We start from the raw sequence: 16,089 nt of genomic DNA, 5'->3' as shown, positions 1-16,089 counted from the left end.
TCAAATATTAAGAATAAATCTTGCAGCATAACATAAAGAAATAAATTCCTGCACTAATTCATAATGTTTTTTTTTTCTTGTCTAACAGACTGTAAAATGGTGTGCCACAAGAAGTGCCTCTGCAAAATAGTCACTGACTGCTCCACTTTCTCTGCCAAAAAGGTAGGTTTTTATTTTTAGAAATCACAGGCCTTGATTAATGATGTGCTTATGATATATAAGGGTTTGGAGTGACATTGGGCATTTTACAGTATATAGAGCACCGATGTCCTACTTTAAGCTGGCCTCTGTTCCACTAGACACTTTTCTCATAAAGTCTGAAACATGGCACTTCTAAGATAAATGACTATTACAGTACTGGTAAACATTTAAGCAACTAATTTTAACAAAGATGAAATTATTATTTTGTTAGCTACAGAAGCACTGTCAAAGCCTGATGGGAACTGTAGCTGTTGAATGCTGAACAACATAATCAGTCTTATATCTTTGTTAAACTTATAAGGGGGTTTAAATTTTACTACAGTAGAGAAATAGATATATAGCTTAGATTATGAACAAACATTAAGTTTCGTGTTTCAGCTTTTCAAAAAGACTGATGACAGTAACCCTCTATGACAAATTATACTGAGCAAAGAAAGCTAATGGAACAGAAGCTAACTGATAAGTCTCTATATTATATTGCATTATTATGCAATAAGTAAAGGCTTCCAAGCTATATTTCAACATAAACTTAATTTTAGTGAAGTGATTTCCACAGATGTTGTAGCTAGATTGTGGTGAGTGGACTGGAGAAGTAGACTTTTTACTGATGGCTGCTGTCTGTCTGAATCCACAGAGTGACGAGGACTCTGGTGGTCTGCACTTCGGGGTGCGTGTGAGTCACCTGGTCAGTGATAAGAACCCAGTACCCATGGTGCTGGAGATGATGCTGGAGCATGTGGAGATGCACGGCCTCTACACCGAGGGCATCTACCGCAAGTCTGGCTCTGCCAACCGCATGAAAGAGCTGCATCAGCGACTAGAGACCGGTTAGACTTCTTCTATTTGACATTTACAGCTAACGGATGACAAACGTGGCTCCTTTACTGATTTTTCTATTGATGTGTTTAGACCCCCACCTGGTCTGCCTCGAAGACTATCCCATCCACACAGTGACGGGCCTGGTGAAACAGTGGTTGAGGGAGCTGCCAGATCCGCTCATGACCTTCACACATTACAATGACTTCCTGCATGCAGTGGGTGAGGAGGATATTCACCACCAGGGGGCAGCATTTTAAAATAGACAATCTTTTCTTTTAAGTGTTTGCCTTATCTGCTGCTGGGTTGTGTAAGTTGTTTATGGCATGTTTACGGTGTTTTTTTAAATGGCTAGTAGTTAGGTGAAACTTAAATTTGACATGTAAGGTGGAAAACATTTATCAGTCATGATTAAAAACGAAATAGAGGCATTTTCAAACATATAATGGATTATTAGTGTTCATGGTTAGTTATGGGGTGTGTGTTCTCCTCTTGGTAGAACTGCCAGAGAAGCAGGAGCAGCTTCACGCTATATACAAAGAGCTGGACGAGCTTCCTACAGCAAACTTCAACACATTGGAGAGACTCGTCTTCCACCTTGTCAGGTAGGGATTTTCTCATTGTGGCCTTGTATATTTTAATGTGATCATGACATAAATCCATCAAGGCCACTGTTTCTCAAAATGTGTGTCCTCTCCATATTGCACTCACTAGTTTTTCTTTGGTGTCTGTTGTCATTTTATTACAAACTTAGTTATTAAGTTACAGCTTGGATTAAATGTACATGCAGCTAAACTGCAAGCTTATATCTAATTAATTCTATTGCAGGGTGTGTAAAGAGGAGGCTCACAACCGTATGTCTCCTAACTCGCTGGCCATAGTTTTTGCCCCGTGTGTCCTGCGCTGCCCAGACAGTGCTGACCCGCTGCTCAGCATGAAGGATGTTGCCAAGACAACCACGTAAGACTATGATGAAAGCAAAAACACCTAAATCTGCTTTTTGCTTTTCCACGATGTAAATTAATCCTTTAATCTGTAGTGTATTGTTAATATTACATATATAAGACGTGCATAACCAGTGAGCAGCTGTAAATCTGCACACATACTGTTTGACATCTCGTTCCCTGCTCGCCCTTTAGGTGTATAGAGATAGTCATCAATGAGCAGATCAGACGCTACAACGAGAAGATGGAGGAGATCGAGCAGCTGGAGTACGCAGAGGCTCTGGCTGTTAACCAGCTCAAACTCAAGAGAAAGAACACGGTGAGAAACAAAATGCCGCCTCGCTCTGGATCACCTTTGTTCAATTTAGTGTGGTCTCAACGCCATGGTAACAACATAAAGTTTTAGATTGTTGCTCATCCTCATGCCTGGATGTAAAGGAAAGAAATATATGTAATTATTTAAAAAGGCACTTATGAATAATGTCTTATTATATCATACACTCAACAAGACTTTACTAGTTAGTAACATTTTCCTGCATCATTAAAATCGTACAATAGAACCAGTTTCAGATACTGTTGTTCTTAGGTTACATGGGTAACATGGCCAATGTTCCTTGTCTCTCTTTAGCACTACTGGCATTTACCTCTCAGGTTCTCACCTCCTTACAAAGGAGTGGTGGTATGTATCATGTATCATCGAGTTCTCCTAGTACAGTAGATCTAGTAGTTGTAGTGTGTAGTAGGGTGCCATGTAGAAGCGCCTGTGCATGGCATGTCAGATGTGGGTGACGCTCTGGCTGTTGTTTTTTTTTTTTCTGTAAACGTTTTTACTCCTCCTTACTAACTGGTAGTAGTTTGCATGTTGCTGTTTGCCATTTATTCTTGTTCTCTTCATTAGAGGACAAGATGGTTCTGGGTTGGTGTCGTAATAATACTTTTGTTGTTGTCTTAATGGAAGACAACGGTCTGACAATAGTGTGACTTACAAAGCTTGACGGTTATCATTCTTTTTTTATTCTTTGTGCTATTCCAGTGTGTTCCTATCTTATCTTATTTTTTTATTGAAAGAAGACCACAAAGCTCTGAAAGTCATGTTATATTTGTTAAGTGGTTGGACGTTTCTGAATTGGGATTATGTGTCTTTTAACTTTTATCATAGCTCAAGATGAACTGTTTGCATATTTAAACCCCTTACACCAGTGCGGTTTTGAAAGGGTGGATGTGTTTACTAGCTTCTTTTGTATCACAGCATTTCTTTTTAACTACCTATAAGTTATTCTGTTTCACAGAAGTGCTGCAGGAATGATGTGCAGATGCATGAATGCCGCAGGCACCATCCAGCCTCTTTTCTTTTCCTCACTAACAAAATCTGGAATCGGTTTCAGATTTGGGTCAAAGCTGTATGTATTTTGTGGCCATTTATGTTTAATGTGTAATTATTATATGAATAATTACATTCATATAGTAATTACACAATGGGCATTTCGACGTTAAGTTGAGTCAGTGTGTGATTTTCTGTCTTCTGCAGGTGCACGAGAAGGTCAGTTCTGATCTCACCGTGGTCCCTGAGAACGAGCCTCTGGACTCAGATACAGAGGCTGAGAAGAACTTGGTGGAACGCATCAAGTCCATCAAACAGGAAAAGTAAGGACACTTTCTGTATAATTTCTTTATTCACTTAGGTGTAGTGTCCTCCTCCAGTCTCTCATGTCTCTGATGTCTTTGTCATTTGTTTCTCTGTAGAGAGGATCTGGCCTGTCGACTGCCAGAGATGGAGCAGCCTGGTTCAGACCAGGAGAACTTGGACTCCGAAGCCTCGCTGAGCTCCGAGAGTCTTTTGGACGAGCAGCAGCACTCTTCTGTTCACGGCTCAGAGCCTGAAGGTCAGTATTAAGGTACAGGCTGGACTTTCCTTCCTTCTACCTGTTTCTCTCACTCACCTGTGGGTTTCTGACCAGACCACGGGGCCGCTGGGTTGGGCCCTTCATGTGTTTTGTGGTGCAGGTCTGGACCAGTGATGGTGATGGGCGTTGACGTCTGCTCTGTAACAAAGCAGGTTGGAGGAACATCAACCGTGTTTGTGTGTTTGTGTGTGTGTGTTTGTGTGCATACGTCTGCACACCCATGTGGCACAGAAGCATGCTCAAACGTTATCCAAATTAATTAATTGAACATTTGGCACTACATGTCCAATCAAAAATTTTTCTAATTGTGCCTGAAAATAATGTTTGGTAGATAACATGGTTGCATGATCTTCCATTGGTCTTCATCCTTTCAGGATTGTTATGTGACTTTAACAAGTAGCTTTGAGGAAAACATGTTTGTCTTTCTCAACTCTCTCTTTCCTCATTCTCTCAAGGACGAGGTGGCTCCCAGCTGACGAGATACAGGCCAGTTTGTCCACTCAAACCATTAGAACTGGCCCAGCGACCTAAAGTCCCTGGTGGACACGTCTCTCTGCCAAACCTCACCCCTGCTAGCTCCACCTCCTCTGTGTCCAGCTGCGCTTCTTCAACCTCTGAATCCTCCAACGCCTCCTTCAGGCATCCACTGCAACGCCGCAACCCTGTCATCCCAGACACAGTTAAACTCCCCCCAGGCATCCTCTCCCAGTCTGCAGCCTCGAATCCAGGTGAGACTTATGCCCGTCCTGGAAATCGAGTGTTGAAGTACTTGGTCAGGAGAAGAGAGCAGCCTGGCCGCCGTAAAGACAGCACCCAGTCCCTGTACATCGACAGCCAACAGTGTGACCTGTTGTTGCAGTTTTCCTCTTGCCCTCCCTCCACTTCCTCCTCCTCCAACTCCATTGGCATGGTAACACCCTCTCCTCAGCGCCAGAACCACGGCACACAAGCCCCGAAGAGCCAGAGACGTTTTTCTGACCCAGACATACCTTATATGGACGATGATGTCTGACCAGGGCAGAACAGGTTGGAGCCAGGAGACGATAAGAATCAAGAATCACAGTAGAGGAACATAATCTGTACATGTGAATGAAAATGAGTGAAGGTGATGAGATGTGCAGTATCCACGGTGGATCTACAAAGTTGAACGGGAGTGACACAAAATGGAGGCTGTTCCCGTTGCTGTCGTCAGAGGGAACCAGTCAAGGAACTGCAAATGTGTCCAAAGTCTTGTTGTCCTCTGACAGTAAAAATAACTGGACATGATGTTGCCAAGCACCTTTTCTATCATTTTAATATATATTGTGGTTACTGTTGATAAATTCAGTTGGGACAGGGGCGTGCTTTCTGTAGCCTCATAATGATGGACCGGCAATTTAGTTTTTTTTCTCCTGTTTATTTTTTGTTTTTTGGGGTTGTTGTTTTTTTTTTTTTTAAACACATTTGTGCTAATTCAAGGAAATATTACAGTTTCTGGCCACACTTTTCATTTCTTAGTTCTCCTAATGAACAAAACATGCTCACTGAAATATTAGCTAGTGCCTTGGTAATGTACAGTAAGTTGACAAAGTTAATTTCTCATGTTATGTATAGTGCTCGCAGAGGGAGGGAGGGAGGAAGGAAGGGTTATTTGGGATAGAGGATACCTTTGTCTCAGACTTTTGTGTTTATTGTACTGAACCGACCCAAGACATGTTTGAAACAAGGACCTAAACGTGCACATTGCGACTGTTGTATAGGTGCCTCGTCACAACAGCTGCATTGGACAACAGTGTCTTTCCACCTTTACCTTCCACCTACCGCACAACAAACCCCAGATAGGAAGTCATTGCCTCACATGGCAAAGGAAAACGGGAGCAGCACACGGCACTTTTTCCTTTTGAAACAACAAAAACACAAACCTAGCCTTGATGCAACAGCTGTGCCACAATGTCTTTAAAGCCCGAAGTCCTTGAACTCACCTTACCCTTTTCTAAACTGAACTTGGCTTCACTCAGCTGTACCGAACCTGCCATTCAAAGTAAACAGTCCCATAATGAGCAGGTCCTGCTGAAGCACAGCTTTGGTCAACGTTGTATGAAATGTAATACTAATGTTCCTCTCTGACTGCTGTTGAATGATGTCTGTTAGTTTGTCTGGATTATGAGGCCGATGTTCTGATGTGTAATGTGTAACAGAGAGTGTATGGTTGGGACTGAATGACGTGAACTGTAATGGTGATTAGTATTAACATGACAATACAGAACGTGATGCTTGTAACGTCGGCTGCTGTGTGTTTTGATCAGGTACAGTTCATAAGTTTCTTAGTGTTACATAACACCTTTTGATACAGTAAACTATGAACGGGGGGAGTTCTTTCATGAACTCTCCATAAATTAGGCTCTTCCAAAAAGGCTTCACAGATGCATTTAGCCCATTAACACCAATATTTTGACAAGAAATATGAATGTAGTCAGTAACACATTCATAAATTAATAAAAAATGAATTCATGTGCTTTAAAAACGATATATTTAGACAGAAGAGAAGCACTTGAATGTTACTTAAGTCTCGCAGTTTTTACAACTTTAAAACAGCTGCATCTCCGTTTCATGTGGGGGAAGTTGGATACTTTGCTCTGTCACACAGGAAACTTTGCAAATTGTAGTAACACAAATGAAATTGAAAGCGTTAGTTAAGTAAGTTAAACAGTCAAATCAAAAGAAATAACCCGGGATGAAAGTCTTCGCTGTTTGACATTCAGTGTGCAGTCAAAAGTTTCCCATGTAAAAGATTATTACAGCTAACATCACACTATTTTCTTTAAAAATAGGGATATTATTATATTAACTCTGACCTCAACGTAGCTTTGGCTGTTTAAATGTTAACTTTCACTGTTCCCACTGAAGCTGCAGCAATGACTTGATAAACATGAGGTTGCCTTAAAGGTAAGTAGAGTTGTGTTTTAACAGGACAGTTAAATGAGTCTGTTCAAGATAAAAAACAAAACAAAAAAACATCTTATAGTCGACATGGATTTACAACCATCAAGCCTGTCTGCTGTACCACGCTGTCTTTGGCAGGTGAACTCATACGAGACAATCCACAGCCATTTCAAATTGTGTACTAACTTGAATGAAGTTCTTGAAAATGTTTTTTTTTTTTTTTCCAGACTTAAAGCTCCTTCAGAGCCACAGAAGATATACATCTGTTAACACACACCGTGCTGCACTTGCCATGACTAGTAAATTGACACTGATTTATAAAATCAGTTGAGTGCCGCTTTGAATCTTTGGTTGCATTTTAGTTGTATTTTTTGTTCAGCCTGACCTGCGGACCATGTTCTATTTCCTGTAGACTTCAGTGCTACCCAGATGACAAGGAATTGTTTCTTCATATTCTCATTTGCCAGCTACTCTCATTCAAGTTAGTCAAGTTAAAGTTTATATTATTTCAATTCCTGCTTTCCTAGCAAGGGAGTCAGTGCTTTTTACATTATGCTATACTGATATACCTTTACACTTTTTCCTCTCTATCCAGGTTAAACTCACATTTTTGTTATTGAGATCAAATTAAATGAGGTAACAAACAACAGGCTTAACAAAATACAACTATTCTGCAATTCTTGTCAGGTTTGTGTGTTCTTAGTTTCAAGTGTTGATGTGTCACACCCAGATATCTTTATTAATACTCTTCATTTAAAGGCCCTGCACACCCACACAGGTGTTCCCAGTTACTCAGATTAGACCTCAACTCAGATATAAAAAGTAGTGGAGCTATATTGGGAATAATGTGAGGTCACAGGACTCCATGCACTGATAACAATGATGATAACAGGTGAAACAATGCTCATATAAGCGAGAGAGTTGTCAATCAAAAACAGTCTTGATAATTAGAGAAAATGATTTAAATTACTTGTGTGGGTGTTCCACGTGTGCGGATGTTGGTGTAGTTATTCAGTACAATAATTACTTCCAAATAAAACTAAGAAATACCTACCTATTAGCGTACACATAAAATAAATATGTAATTATATAACGCAAGATGCATACAGTCTACAGTATATATAAATGTGGAATCTCATATTCAGATATCACTTAATATTACAACTCGCAATGTGGTGGTGAATAAAAGTCTGAATACAGTCATTTTTTAAACAAAAATGCATTTTGTTTTTACTATTGTTCCATACTGCAGTTGCTGAAGAAGACTGTGAGATGTGGTTGAAAGTACATTATTTTGCCACATTATCCATGCTCTTCCCCATTCCCATGGACCCTGTCAGTGGGGTTCACAGGCAGTCTTGGGGGGCAGAGGTGAAAAACAAAAATGGGCACAAAAAGGGAGGGCATGAATGGCATAAATCTCCTAAATGTTATTTTCTTATTCTTCTTATTTGAGCTTTTACAGCAGTTGGCACCCTTAACATTGCCTTACTGCCTCCTTCTGGATTTAGTCTTCCTCAATCTCAATTTAATAAATGTTCTCTGCCAGGCCCCTTTCCCTGAGTTAGTTATTTAGGACATTTCTCAACCAAATGAGTGGTACAGGCAACATGAGCAAAAAAATAAAATGTTTTTGTCATTAGAAAAGGTTTATGCACCCATGAATATGTTGTTTTAATTTTTATTTAATATAATTAACCTTAACCTAAAAAAAGTTTGGTGGCTTCTGCAAATAAAAATGAGACTTAATAAGTGTTGGTGGGGTAGCCTTCATTTACATATATACAAATACAAAAATATAGACTAAAGCCGTTGAATTTCAGTAAGAATTCGCTGTTATAATAGGCTCGTTTGAAATGAGCCAGGACTGCGCAGAATCGATCACCTGCTCTGACGTCATGCACACGTAGACAACGATAACCTCACGAGATCGAGGCGGCCGCAGTTAGAGCAGAGACCGTGTAAATGGTTTGTCTTTGGTTGGAGCCAGGCGCTGCAGCTCTCCACCGACCCAGGGCATGATGGGAAACTGGCTGTCGCCTGATCAAAGAACTGATTGGCTCTTAGTTTTGAACACCACGTTTTGTAGAAAATCCTAGTTTTCTGTGTGATTGTAATATTTAAAGCTAAATTGTAGGCTATTAGTCTCATGCTGTGCAATGGAGGTTTAATCCGTTAATAAACATCTTGTGTGGTTGATAATGATAATAATAATAATAATAAAGGTTATTTATATAGCACTTATCAAGACGAGCAATTACAAAGTGCTTTACAAAGCAGCCATAAAAGAACAAAGGATGGAATACACACATTTCCACACATACTGTATATATAATTACACACACATATAAATATGTAAACACATTTTTATCTGAAAGCATATCCTGATTTTACCTGAACTGGCTGTTTATTTTATTGCTTTTGTGTGTTTTATGTATTTTATTTCTATATATTTCATCATTCACTGTGGTATTTTTTTTCTCTTGTTGTGAAGCACTTTGTACTTTGTTTTGATAAGTGCTCTATAAATAAAGTTTTATTATTTATTATTATTATTATAAATAAATAAAGATTATAAGAAAGCCTAATCACAACTTGATGACAACGTTTGTCAGCCAGAGAAGTGGGATATCTTTAGTCCGAGAATTCCAGGTTATAACTGTGAAGCGACAGAAAACTTAAAAGAAAAACACAAATGTTTGGAGTCTAATTAGTTCATCACTGAAGGAAATTTGTAGTCATAATTGTTGCTTTTCCTCCCCGCGTGTAGCCTGTGTATGTAGCTGTGAGAATGTTTGGACTGTTTCAATCTCTTAAATTTAGAGTCGTATGATTTTTAAATGACAGTGCCTTTACATACATGTCCTATGTAGGCTATAATTATTCATTAAATATGACTTCCACGGGCTAAAGTCCGCTCAGTCTTTCTCTGATTCTCTCCTCTCTCGCATCGTTAAACAAATAAAAAGTTATGACAAACTAGGGCCACATTGAAAAGTAGATGAATTAATATTGTCTATTGTCCATTTTCATCGAAAAGTAGGGGGATCTCTTCTGCTTCAACTTCATCAGCGCTCAAGAGCACATATACGCGATTTCTTCAGCCATAATTATCCGAACGTGCTCTGCAAACTACAGGTAGCCTCCAGGTGGATCTAACAGGATGTAAATATTTCTGGGACTTCCTGTTTATTGTTTGAAGGCTGCTGGAACTGCTTTGAAACTTGACTGCAGCTTTTCGTCTCCGCCCAAACAAGCCGTGACGCTCCGGCTACGTCCGCGCTGAGCTGATTGACGTCATACTGCTGCGACGGTGTGCCAGCTTCAAACATGGCTTCTAGATTAGAAATAAATTTTATCAGATTATTGTCTCGTTGTGAATCTATGGCGTCGGAGAAACGGGGAGAAACGGAATGGAGATTAGAAAAGGTACGACAATGTAAATAGGGGGTGTCTCTCACCGTTCAGTGGTGTTTTTCTCTGACCTTCATAAGCTAAAGTTAGCATGACTGTTATTGTTGTTCGCTGCAGCTGTTAGCCGCTCAGTCTGTTAGCCACGTCGTCACTGAAACCAGAAGATTTTCTTAGATGGAAACGTTGCCTTTAAGTGGTATTTTCCTCTCCGACACAATGAAAACATTTAACTAGTGTACAGTTGACTTGTAGACTGTTTGCTAACCTTGCTAAGTTAGTTTACTGTACGAATGACAGAATAACTTGCTCCTCAGCAAACAGTCACGTTAATATCACACAGTGCATTTGAACTGCTAACAACATTGAAATACATACCATAGCTACGATTTCATACTCACACTTATACACTTAGTTTCCAGTTTATTGAGTAGCCTTACATCTAGCTTGAACCAATGCACTCTAATTAAACGCTCTTGCAGTAAATCAACTTCATGAAGGTTATAATGTGTGTTTATATTTTGCTTTCCTTGTTTAAAACACAACTTATTAGTTTTAGCATATCTCTAGATTAGTAATATGTTGTCCTGAAGGCTGTCACTGGATCAGAGGTGGTGAGAATGAACATCCTCGATCACTATTAGTCTGCTGTTTTATCTGATTCATCAGTGTTAGTTATACAGTCGTTAAGTTGTATGCCACTGTGATGTTCATCACAGCAACCTCCTGAATTAATTAGCACCTGGATGAGTTTTTAAACAACAAGAGTGGGTCTAGGTCTTCAGTGCTCCTTTGTCTCGGCTTTTTAATAAATTAATAAAAAAAAGCACAGCGAGTTTACACAGCTTGACATCGCTCAAGTGCATGTCTGTTTCAAACATAATCGTCCCAAAAAATGTCAGCCAACATATACAATCATTGTGTTTTCTCCCCTCTAGTATGTTGGTGCCCTGGAGGAGATGTTGGTGGCTCTGAGGAAAAGCCAGAGGTAACATCTCTCTTAACTTTCATGTGTCTTAATGTTTTTATTATTGATCATTTGTAACACACAAGTTGCTGTACTCAAATGTTTACACTCACTGTAGGTCGCTTATGCGAAAGCAACTAAAGACTTTCAGCACTTGCAGCCACTCAACCTTCTGATGCAAGCACATCTCACTAACACCCTATTTTCCATAGTATCTCACTCATTGTTCACTCCAGCACTGTGCTTGGCCTTGCAATTAATCTATAGGCAGGTTTAATAATGCTGTTGTTCAATAACAACTTGTGCCTTGTTGTTCCTTCTTGTTCAGCAAACCCACACCAGAAGTACTGACTGAATACACAAGAAAAGTCGATTTTCTGAAAGGACTTCTAGAGGCAGAGAAACTGGTCAGTGGCAATATTTTACAAATATGTCACTTTCAAGATTATTGTCATTTTCCATTTTATGTACTGGATGTGTTATTGTCACTTTAGTATTCGTGGCAGTGTTTAAAACAGCAGTCCATTCTCTGTATTTCTTATTTGTTATCTGAACTGTACATCCTAAATACCTGAAAACATGAAACCGTCAGTTTTCGTTTCGGCTTTCTTTTATTGGTCTTTTCAGATTTTGTCCTGTTCAGACAGCTCTCTCATCTCATGTCTCTCCTGTTCTCATTCACAGTCTTCACCAACAGAAAAAGCTTTAGCTAATCAGTTCCTCGCCCCCGGGCGAACACCCACAATAGCCAATGAGAGGATGCCTGCCACTAAAACTGTCCACATGCAGACGAAGGCCCGGTGCACAGGAGAGATGAGGGACGAGCTGCTCGGCAAGGTAGGATGAGACGTACGCTGTTGAGCTCAAACGCAGTAGCGAAGTAGTCAAGATGTAAGGTTGACAGTTCACTCCTGAGTTTTATCACACTGTACAGGACGTCTGCATTGTTTTGCTCACAGCTGTTGCACTGCTGATTCCACCTCCAGCTAGAAGTCCATTTACAATTTAAGAGTTGGACATTTTAGCCCCTCAGCTAGACTGTATTTTAGCTTTCAACTAATGCTATCAGTTTTGAGGTTAGATGTTATCCTCAAACTGCAAAAGTAGGGCTCTCCAAATGAAATACTTTAAGGTTTGGTAGAAAAACTAGATTTAAAAAATCAATACTAAAGGCCCCACATTCTGTCCAACTAACAAATATTCTTCTTTTGTGTCATTGCAGGTGTCGTCAGGCAAAGGTAAAGAAATGATACCTAATATTTAAACACGCTAGTCTCCTGATTGAGAGTGATATTTTAGGAAGGTGATGTTCTCCTTTCCTCTCTATAGGCACATCAGAAACAGACTTGCGAAACAGAAGGTAAAGCTGTACATATTATTTCTTGTCTCAAAGAACTAATGTCCATTACACTGTATTTATTTACATATAAGACTGTAACAACCTGTGATTGTTTCTGGAAAGTTTAGGCTCATTCCCATCTCTGTTAGATTATGAATATGTCTCACAGCATCATTTAGTTTATTTACACTTCATATGAGTCTGTGTATCATCATTATCATGATCATTCAGCACTGACTGTCACTCCTCACTGCTAAATGCTTTAAAAAGATTCCAACATAGGAACTTAAATCACTTTTTGTTGCGACTGTGAGTACGAACCTCGGCTACATGCCCGCAGCGAAGTAAAAATGTTAATCAGGTTGTCCTGCCTTGTGCAGAGGTCTTCCTCTGGATGAGCGTCAGTCCGCTGCAGAGCTGGAGGCCGTCCTGCAGCACCACCACAACCTGCAGGAGAAACTTGCTGAGGACATGCTCAACCTGGCCCGAAATCTGAAGAACAACACTCTGGCAGCACAAAACATCATCAAACAGGACAACCAGGTAACTGGATGGTCACTTTACAAGTATCACAGTACGCATAATACTTTTAATCATATTGTATTTACAACATTACTAAAATATGAAATATTTACCTGATACATTTCACCAGCCAAAATAATGACTAAACAAAATGTGTCTGTTTTCAGTACAGTTTCATGTATAGACCCAGGTTCAGCAGAGACGAGAATAGATTCAATTTCAAACTTATGGAAACTTATTTATGGAAATAAGCTCAATATTCAACTAATAGTTAGTGTTTCCAAGCAGCAGAGGAACAGATGTTAGAAACTTCTGCTTTGTGGTTATGTGAGGATTGTTGTTGTTGTTGTTGCTGTTGTTGTTGCTGTTGTTGTTGTTGTTATTATGTCAAAGATGATGTTGGGTTAAAAAGTTGCAGGTGACAGTTAATGATTAAGGCCAGATGAGGCAGAAGCATGTGACTAGATGGTAGATTGTTGTTCTAGTTTATTTTTAAAGAGACAGATTTCAAAAGCACCTCGGGAATCTTCTACTGAACTTATCAAAATGATATTGATTACTTGTTAATAGTATATTGTCAATTTGTTTGGTTTATTGCCCACCTCTATGTCAGATTTTACCATTAACAGACCAAGCAATGTTGAAGTTTTGCCAATATGTTTTTATATTTCAGATCTTTTCATTTTCTGTGTGTTATTGGGCATACAGTAAATGTATTTTGGAAGTTTATTAGGTTTCAATTAATGTTTCGGTTCCCCAAACATTTTCCCCTCATGGTGACACATGTCTCTGCTGATTTTGTCCACAAGTGGGCAGTATAAGACCAAAAACATTCACAACCAACCTATAAACCCTCTACATAAAAACTAGTCTAGTAGTCTCTGATATTTATCTCGATGTTTACATTATCGGTTGTGTGTCCCTTTCCCTCCCAGACTCTGAGCCAGTCGATGCGTCAGGCAGACACCAACTTTGAGAAGCTGAAGACGGAGTCGGAGCGACTGGAGCAGCACACCAAGAAGTCCGTCAACTGGCTGCTGTGGCTGATGCTCATCCTGGTCTCCTTCTCCTTCATCAGCATGATCCTCTTCATCAGAATCTTCCCCAGACTCCGATGATGACCGTCTACAATCCTGAACTCTTTAGTCCTGCAGCCTCCTGTGTTTACAGAGCAGTAACTACATAGGCCTCATAGATCTATACAGCATGTCTGTATGTGCGATACAGACCAGTAGTGGTCAGAACCAAAACAACAGAACTGAAACATTTGCACTTTTGAAACTGAAATTCTTCCTCTAAACAGGAACGTTTAAAATGTGGTTTGAAGCATCAGTATTCCTTTTTTTTTTTGAAAAACAGAATATGAATCGATGTTAAGGGCTTCTTGTTGGAGGGCCTTTGGGAGCAGCAACATAGTCTTAATACCCAGACAGCAGGGACTGAGCCTTAATTATTTTCATCCCTCATCAGGTAGGCTACTAGCCATTCAATACATGTATGTACTTTCTCACTTAGTGGGACTCAAGTCAAAATCATCTTTTGTAGAACATCATTTCACCGTGCATACATCTGAAAGTGTTCACGAACCGTCCACCATCTGCTGTATGTTAGCCACAGTTTCAACACTATATTGAATTAATTGAATACTGAGTCTAAAGATTCTGACTTATTAATAGATGGGATGTGCTGAAACTTAAACTTTTACTTTATCTGCCCCTAATTAGCATTTATAAGCTTTATATAAATGTTTAATTAACGGTTTATAACACTACAATGTAGTTGTAAACAGCTATAAGGATATTTTTAAGTGTTTATTAATGCATAATATTTGTCAACAATCAGAACTTCTCCTATGAAGACATATTTTACATTAATACAACAGTGTTTTACTATATTTTCATTCATTATCTGTTTATACAGAAGCCTGCACCTAGTGGGTGCCCACAGGAGGAGTTATAGTTACAAATACATTAAGAAACACTTAAATCTGTTTACGGCGACATTATAGTGTCTTATAAAGCATTTATTAAATGTTTATATAGTGCTTATAAATGCTAACTAAGGGGGTTAAAGTGTTACCAATTGTTTCACCAAAATTAATAATTTTTAATTACAAAACAGATTTCAAGCATTAATTTTTCATCTTCCAGTTAGGTTTTGGAAATTTTGTGAAGAGCTTGAGAGCTTTGTGCTGTTAGATTTGTTTGAGTTCACCACTCCTCATATGTCCAATATCCTCAGTCCTGTTCATTGTTTATGAGTCTGTATGTTTTGATGGTTGATATTTGTAATGTTGGTGATGACTGCTGAGGCTGCTAATGTTGATGAAGTAAGATTTAGCTCTCATTAAATGACACGTAACCCCATATAAACATTCACACGTCATTTAGAGCAGCAGCTGTGTGTGTGTGTGTGTGTGTGTGTGTGTGTGTGTGTGTGTGTGTGTGTGTGTGTGTGTGTGTGTGTGTGTGTGGTGGGGGGCGGGGGGCTGTGTATGACCTTTTTCTCATAAACTAAAATACCAAATTGCACCCTCTGTCATTTTGAAAATGACATGATGCAGTGACTTCATGTGGCCAGTGTGTGTCAGTCATATCCTTAGAAGATGAACAGATAATGACCTCCATGACCCTGATCAAGCCCTGAATCCTAAATTAACCCCACTACTCATTTAGAAGGATCTGAGGGTTGAAGTATGGCTAAATAAAGGCAGTTGGCCACAGAAAAAGCACACAGCGACTGTATGTGACTCTGGGTAATCTGTGCATTTGTCAGCTTTTGTTCCTTCTTAATTTAGCCTGATAACATTTGTGACTCGCTGCACCGAAACTGTATTTTCCTGCAAGCAGACACACTGGAAAAGCTTCTTAACATTGCTGCTGTGTTGTCAGTCTGACTGTCATTCGAGGCCTGTGGAGCTGACTCGCTTGTCCAGGCTTGCAGCTCTGCCCCCCGGCCCTTCCTCTCTCCCCTCTCCCTGGCTGCTGCCCCACCTTACGGCTGGCTGGCTGGGCCGAGGCAGTGTATTTTAGGATCCCTTGGGGGGTATAGCCGAGGTATGCA

The 16,089-nt window shown here is 39.7% G+C and overlaps 2 protein-coding genes across 11 annotated transcripts in view; both read left to right on the top strand.

The window, feature by feature from the left end:
- LOC122877810 (unconventional myosin-IXb) overlaps nucleotides 1-6,124 on the top strand; it is a 57,789-nt gene extending 51,665 nt beyond the window's left edge. For 5 of the 10 annotated variants that reach the window (XM_044199901.1, XM_044199900.1, XM_044199905.1 and 2 more), the window contains 10 exons: nucleotides 89-162; nucleotides 836-1,028; nucleotides 1,111-1,239; nucleotides 1,517-1,622; nucleotides 1,846-1,977; nucleotides 2,157-2,280; nucleotides 2,590-2,640; nucleotides 3,490-3,605; nucleotides 3,705-3,844; nucleotides 4,321-6,124. In XM_044199901.1, the coding sequence (XP_044055836.1) occupies nucleotides 89-162; nucleotides 836-1,028; nucleotides 1,111-1,239; nucleotides 1,517-1,622; nucleotides 1,846-1,977; nucleotides 2,157-2,280; nucleotides 2,590-2,640; nucleotides 3,490-3,605; nucleotides 3,705-3,844; nucleotides 4,321-4,877 (1,622 nt within the window). In that variant the 3' untranslated portion in view covers nucleotides 4,878-6,124. Of the gene's footprint in view, nucleotides 1-88; nucleotides 163-835; nucleotides 1,029-1,110; nucleotides 1,240-1,516; nucleotides 1,623-1,845; nucleotides 1,978-2,156; nucleotides 2,281-2,589; nucleotides 2,641-3,489; nucleotides 3,606-3,704; nucleotides 3,857-3,965; nucleotides 4,018-4,320 lie in introns of all 10 variants that reach the window. The other 5 variants (XM_044199902.1, XM_044199908.1, XR_006378354.1 and 2 more) reach the window with 4 other exon arrangements.
- Nucleotides 6,125-10,028: 3,904 nt separating this feature from the next.
- use1 (unconventional SNARE in the ER 1 homolog (S. cerevisiae)) lies at nucleotides 10,029-15,757 on the top strand. Its single transcript, XM_044200202.1, has 8 exons — nucleotides 10,029-10,216; nucleotides 11,137-11,186; nucleotides 11,494-11,572; nucleotides 11,850-12,002; nucleotides 12,388-12,403; nucleotides 12,495-12,525; nucleotides 12,885-13,047; nucleotides 13,962-15,757. Exons 1-8 carry the CDS (start codon nucleotides 10,118-10,120, stop codon nucleotides 14,142-14,144), a joined length of 774 nt encoding a protein of 257 aa, XP_044056137.1. The 5' UTR covers nucleotides 10,029-10,117; the 3' UTR covers nucleotides 14,145-15,757.
- Nucleotides 15,758-16,089: the final 332 nt, after the last annotated feature.

The sequence above is a fragment of the Siniperca chuatsi genome, linkage group LG6, assembly GCF_020085105.1.
Source record: "Siniperca chuatsi isolate FFG_IHB_CAS linkage group LG6, ASM2008510v1, whole genome shotgun sequence".
Lineage (NCBI taxonomy): Eukaryota > Metazoa > Chordata > Actinopteri > Centrarchiformes > Sinipercidae > Siniperca > Siniperca chuatsi.
This window is presented reverse-complemented; position numbering and strand designations above follow the sequence as displayed.